The sequence below is a fragment of the Aphelocoma coerulescens genome, chromosome 10 (genome assembly GCF_041296385.1).
Source record: "Aphelocoma coerulescens isolate FSJ_1873_10779 chromosome 10, UR_Acoe_1.0, whole genome shotgun sequence".
Classification (NCBI taxonomy): Eukaryota; Metazoa; Chordata; class Aves; order Passeriformes; family Corvidae; genus Aphelocoma; species Aphelocoma coerulescens.
In genome coordinates, this window is record NC_091024.1 from 20,845,013 (window position 1) to 20,850,994 (window position 5,982).

General features: G+C 51.4%; 1 protein-coding gene across 1 annotated transcript; it reads right to left on the bottom strand.

Annotated features, from left to right (window-relative positions):
• Positions 1-3,382: 3,382 nt before the first annotated feature.
• On the bottom strand, positions 3,383-5,905 carry PCLAF (PCNA clamp associated factor). Its single transcript, XM_069025583.1, has 4 exons — positions 5,819-5,905; positions 5,561-5,638; positions 4,890-5,031; positions 3,383-3,800 (listed from the first exon to the last, which is right to left on the bottom strand). The coding sequence occupies exons 1-4, from the start codon at positions 5,862-5,864 to the stop codon at positions 3,743-3,745; spliced, it is 324 nt and encodes a 107-aa protein (XP_068881684.1). The 5' UTR covers positions 5,865-5,905; the 3' UTR covers positions 3,383-3,742.
• Between the last annotated feature and the right edge of the window lie 77 nt (positions 5,906-5,982).

Consider the following 5,982-nt stretch of genomic DNA (forward strand, 5'->3'; position numbering starts at 1 on the left):
GTGGTGTGATCCAATGTCCCCTGGGGAAAAGTGAGGGTGCCCCAGCCTGGGTCAAAAGGAGCTTTTGAACCTTCAGGCATGAAGGGGGGGCTCAGCTGAGAACAGTTTATTGCTCATTTGTGCTCTCAGGGCTGTGATGTTCTCAAGGTCGGGGGGCAGAAAAATAATTTGGACTATTGGAAGAAAATTCCACGTGTTGGGATGGGAATAAAATCTGCTGGGGGGAGTGGGTTGCCCTCACTGCCCATCCCTGTCCCTGCAGCACCGCTGGGTTTGAGGAAGCCACGGGGATTCAGCCGGCGGCACGGCGGGTGATTTTGTTGAAGCCATTTCCTTACCTGGCAAAATAACACAGACTCTCCGGAAATGAGCAGTTCCAGTCTCTCATCCATACATTTATATATTCTCTTCGCGTTTCCTAAATAAACTGGTCCAAGGCAGAAGGAGCCGTGCCCGGTCCCTGGCACAGCCCAGCGTTTGTAGCTGAAGATGCTGCTGACACCTACGGTCAGCACGGGGTACTGGTGTTTAACAGTGCTGGAATCACAGGCTGGATTGGCTTGGAAAACAACTTTAATAAAGTTCCTCTCAATCCACCCCCTGCCATGGACAGGGACACCTTCCACTATCCCAGGCTGCTCCAAGCCCCAATGTCCAGCCTGGCCTTGGACACTGCCAGGGATCCAGGGGCAGCCACAGCTGCTCTGGGCACCCTGTGCCAGGGCCTGCCCACCCTCACAGGGAACAATTCCTTCCCAGTATCCCATCCAGCCCTGCCCTCTGGCAGTGAGAAGCCATTCCCTGTGTCCTGTCCCTCCATCCCTTGTCCCCAGTCCCTCTCCAGCTCTCCTGGAGCCCCTTTAGGCCCTGCCAAGGGCTGTCTGTGAGCTGTGGTGTTCATATGGATTTAACCAAAATATCATCCATCATTATGGAATAATCTCTCAAAATTACAAGAAATTACCTCAGAAGGGAAAACTACTCTGAAGATATAAAACTAATACTGACTGGATTTCCAGCTGATTGTTCCTCCTAGGAGGTTCTCTGGACCACACCTCTTGCCCTACGGCTGCAGAAATCCCCTTTCACAGGGAGAACCTCTGTTAGGTGCTGTAACATTACATCCAGTACAGTGATACAGACAATTTATCCATAAATTAATTTTCAACACTGTGCATGACCCCTCTTTGCCACGTTAAACTTCACTATTAATTATGTTGTTGGATTGAAACACTTCTTGAGATCGATGGAAGTCCTTCAGCACAGGTGTCAGCACTGGTGCAGCTCCCTCAGCATTCTAAGACCCATACAGTGCCATTTTTAGGAGATTTTTATTGGAACAACAATAGCTGTGAAAAAAAAACCCAACCAACCAAAAAAAAACCAACCAGGCAAGCTTTTGGACATGGAAACCTCCTACAAGTCTGGTCTTACCTATAAATTTTATTTTGGGTTGTCTGAAGCTCCTGAGCTTTAGCACTCTCCCCCTTTCAGATTTTCCCCCTCATTTCGGGAGAGCTGGGGGCTGTTCCTGTTTCTCTGTAGACTCACAGATTAGCAGCAGGGGCACAGCTGGAGCTAAAGCAGCTCCAGCCCCAGCGAGCGTGGCTTGAAGGTCACCCTCCCGCATTCCCACGGGGGCAGGAAGGCAGCCCAGTAAACACCTTCTCCTGCATTTTGTTCCTGTTAAAATCTCAGCTCTAAGACTGCAGCTCCTGATGTAAACATTTGGATTTAATCTGTGCAGAGGGAGCACATGTATTTGTTTATTAGAGGCAGAAGCAGTTTAGTTGCTCCTGAATACCAAGTGCTGCTCTTTCCTGAGGCTGCCGGCAGGGTGGGTGTGTAACCACAGAGGCACATATTTGATCCCAAGCTCCTTCTGTGCACCTCACATCCCTCCACAGCCTCCTGTGCTCCTGCTCCATCCGATTTTATCTGTTTAACGATGTGTGAGAGCAATCCAGCACAGGAAGGCCATGGAGCTGTTGGAGCGAGTCCAGAGGATGCACCAAGGTGTTCAGAGGATGGAGCAGCTCTGCTGGGAGGAAAGGCTGGGAAAGCTGGGATTGTTCAGCCTGGTGAAGAGAAGCTTCAGGGTGACCTGATTGTGGCCTTCCAGTGCCTGAAGGAGCCAGCAAGAAACATGGAGAGACTATTTACAAGGGCCTGGAGTGCCAGGACAAGGGGGAATGGCTTCCCACTGCCAGAGGGCAGGGATAGATGGGTTACTGGGAAGAAATTCCTCCCTGTGAGGGTGGTGAGGCCCTGGCACAGAGTGCCCAGAGCAGCTGTGGTTGCCCCTGGATCCCTGGCAGTGTCCAAGGCCAGGTTAGATGGGGCTTGGAGCACCCTGGTCTAGTGGAAGGTGTCCCTGTCCATGGCAGGGGGTGGAATGGGATGAGCTTTGAGGTCCCTTCCAACCCAAACCCTTCTGGGATCTGTGATCCAGGTCTCCACGAGCCATTGCTCCTTGATGAGCAGCCTGGATTTCACTGTCATGAGCAGCTCCTCATCTTCCCCCCTTCCCACCTGGCAGCTGCACAGCCCTCATGGAGCAGCTGAGCATGGATAACAGCTGAGGGGATGCAGGTGATGAGCAGATCTGATCAGAGCCCAGAGGTTTTTGCTGCCAGGCATTTTTAGAGGAGAAATGGAACTGAGGATACGCTGGTTTGGCAGGTCAAAGGGAAAGAGCTGCCAGTAGTGCCACTGTGGGACCTGTCACTGATGTTGCTGTGTGGTGTCAGGGAAAGGAAGTTGGTGGCTTGTTCAGATTTTCCCCCTTAATTTACATAATCTTTAAAAATTTCTGTTAAAGGAGAAATCAATTGCTACTTCTCCTTCAAACTTGAACTGCTTTTCTGTAACAACTCTCCTTTTTAGCTATAGACTTTTTGGGAGGAGGTTTTTACAGCACTCACCGCTTTCCCCACCAGGCTGCCTACAAGAGCTGGAGAGCTAAACTCTCCTCATGTGCTAAATTTAAATTTTAATCTCCTCCTAAATTCCCCTTTTCATCTGCTCAACAGCACTCTGATCTTTCAGGGAGCTCCTGAGCAGAAGCAGAACCTCTGATATTAAGACCCATCACACGGCCCCACTTGTTTTTTTCCTTATGAATTACCCCAAAAGTTACGTGGCAACATTATAACAGCCACTATAACAAGTTTTATTTCATTTTAACCGTTTATTGCTCCCCCAGCTTTCAAGGTTCTGATTCTTTAGAACAACCAGTTTGTTTTAATCAAGCTTCACCTCTAATCAGAGGAAGTTCCAGCTGCCCACCCACCTCTCCAGTGTCTTTCCAAATCCAGTTTCCCATCTTTGGACAAAGAAATCTTCATTTACAGCTTTTACTACCATAAAGACACAACACAGGTTTGTGGTCAGAAGGCCTCGGTTTATTTAAAAAAATGAGGATCTGCTTCTGAGAAACAGAACAACTGCGATCATGCAAATCTTGGATGAGCACAAGGCAGTCAAAAGGTGAAAGACAAAAGCTGCCCAACATGCAGAAGGAACTCAAGCAAACATTAAACCAGTGGTTTACACTGAACATTAAGTGCCAAATAGTAAAAGGTAATTAATTTATCCAGTGTTCATACTGTCTCTCAGACTTTTAGTCTTGTACAAAAGCTGAAAGGAAGCCATAAAAAATTGTAAAAAAACTATAGAAATGTACAAAACTCAGCTTGAGTAGGAAGAGCATTTTAACATGAAAATTGAGGTCAGATCACATCTACTCTTCCTCCAAGCACTCTCCATCTTCGGCAGGATCCAGTGGCAGGGGCCGAGCTCTGTAAGGAGAATTATTTCAGAAGCATTAGCAGAACCCAGCTCTGATTTGAAAGGCTAACCAAGACCTCTTCCCAAAGCCCATGTGACCCAAATGACTTTAATTAGCCTCATCCAGCACCTTGAGGCATCAGGACTGACAGGGGCTACTTTATCCCACGTGCTCAAAGCCCAGACGCAGCTGCAGAGACACTTCTTCCAAACAATCCCACAGTAAGACATCCCTGGATGGTCCCTGCATGTCCTGGACCCCAAGGGCCACACACAGGCTCCACACCTTTCTTTGGAAGCTGTGTAACTCCATCTCACACCCGAGCTTCCACCTGACTAACTTATGGAACAAAAAGCTTGTGCAGTTCCTGCTGCTTCCAGAACACACTGGGGAAGCTGCAAATTGCTTTGGATGGGGACAACTCTGCATCCTCTTCTCAGCACCTGGTTCTTACTCGGCCCAAGGAGCTCCAAATTAAAGGGATGAAGGTTTTCCTGTGCTACAGCAAACGCTTTCTGTTTCACCAACAGGTGGGATGCACTCAAAAGCCTTTGTCTGCTTGTCCTGCAGGACAGTTTGGGGCTGATTCTTATGGGCTCCCCCTGGCAGTTTAGGAATATCTATATTTGGTGGAGAAATGGGGGTTCAACCCAGAATTCTCTATGGAAAACAGAGTGTCTGTAAGACAGTATTTTACACTGCTGCCTTTTTAAGTCAGTAGTGCAGCCCACAGGTTAATCTCTGAGGTTTCAGCTTGCAAAAGCTGTTCAATTTCTGGCACATGGAAGTTGTTAGTGGTCTCCTAAGCTTTTCCAAAACTTTGCTCTGCTGGCAAAGTTACGTCTGAGCACTGAGAACTTGCCTCAACTACCAGTTACTCCACCCATTTTCAGGAACCTCCACGAGGTCCCTGGAAACTTTGCCAGACTTTGCTGAGAAACATCATTTCCATGAGGATACACAGGTCAGGAGACACACTGCCAACTTTTCAGCAGTCGCTTGCTCCTTCAAAGACAAACTGGAGTTTCACAGAGCCACGGAGAAGAAATAATCACAACTTGCTTCCCCAACTTGTGCCTCCCCTTGCCCCAGTACCCACTCCAGGCCGCTGGTGCCGGGCGCGTCTCCGTCGGGTGCCCCGTTGTCCTTGGGTGGGAGCTTCAGGAAGTCGCTGATGCCCCTTTGCCAGGCGGGCACCGGCCTCACACAGACCCGGTTCAGCCCCACAGGGCGCCTGTCACCTGCGGGGGGTGAGATATCAGTGCTGGGGAGGGAGGGGGGAAGGAAGGAGGTGAGAAGGAGGGAGGGAGGAAAAGAGGGGAAAAGAGAGGGATGAAATGAGGGAGGAGGGAAGGAGGGAAGGAAGGAAGGAAGGAAGGAAGGAAGGAAGGAAGGAAGGAAGGAAGGAAGGAAGGAAGGAAGGAAGGAAGGAAGGAAGGAAGGAGAGAGGGGGAAGTAAAGAAGAAAGGAAGGATATAGTGAGGGAGAGAAGGAGGGAGGGAAGGAAGGGAGGAGGAAGGAAAGAGACAGAGGGAAGTAAAGAAGAAAGGAAGGCTATAGTGAGGGAGAGAAGGAGGGAGGGAAGGAAGGGAGGAGGAAGGAAAGAGAGAGAGGGAAGTAAAGAAGAAAGGAAGGCTATAGTGAGGGAGAGAAGGAGGGAGGGAAGGAAGGGAGGAGGAAGGAAAGAGAGAGAGAAGTAAAGAAGAAAGGAAGGCTATAGTGAGGGAGAGAAGGAAGGGAGGAGGAAGGGCCGAGCCCCGCCGCGCTCACCTCTCCTGCTGGGCAGCGGCGGCCCCGCGCTGATGCTGCTGGAGCCCAGCGCCTTCCGGGGAGCTCGGGCGACCAACACTGCGGACACAGGGGCACAGCGCGGGGTCAGGGCGGCACTCGGACCCGGCTCGGCCCTGCCCGCCGCCCATCCCGTCCCTTTCCCATCCCATCCCATCCCTTTCCCGTCCCTTTCCCATCCCGTCCCATCCCGTCCCATCCCGTCCCATCCCGTCCCATCCCGCCGCCGCGGCCCCGCACCCTTGCGAAAGACGCGGCCGCCCTGCGCCGCCTTGGTCCGCGCCATCCCGGCCTGGCCCGGCCCGGCCCCGCCCCGGCAGTGCCTTCGGCCTCAGCCCGCCAATGCAGCGCGGGCCCGCCCCCGTCCCGCTCCCGCTCCCGTTCCCGCTCCCCTCTGCCCAGGC

What these genes read in the sequence shown, in the direction of transcription:
- PCLAF (XM_069025583.1), bottom strand. Translation starts at nt 5,864, where the DNA reads ATGGCGCGGACCAAGGCGGCGCAGGGCGGCCGCGTCTTTCGCAAGG. An exon ending in CGGCCGCGTCTTTCGCAAGG is followed by an intron (nt 5,639 to 5,818) that starts GTGCGGGGCCGC and finishes CTGTGTCCGCAG; the next exon opens with TGTTGGTCGCCCGAGCTCCC. An exon ending in CCCGGCACCAGCGGCCTGGA is followed by an intron (nt 3,801 to 4,889) that starts GTGGGTACTGGG and finishes TTCTCCTTACAG; the next exon opens with AGCTCGGCCCCTGCCACTGG.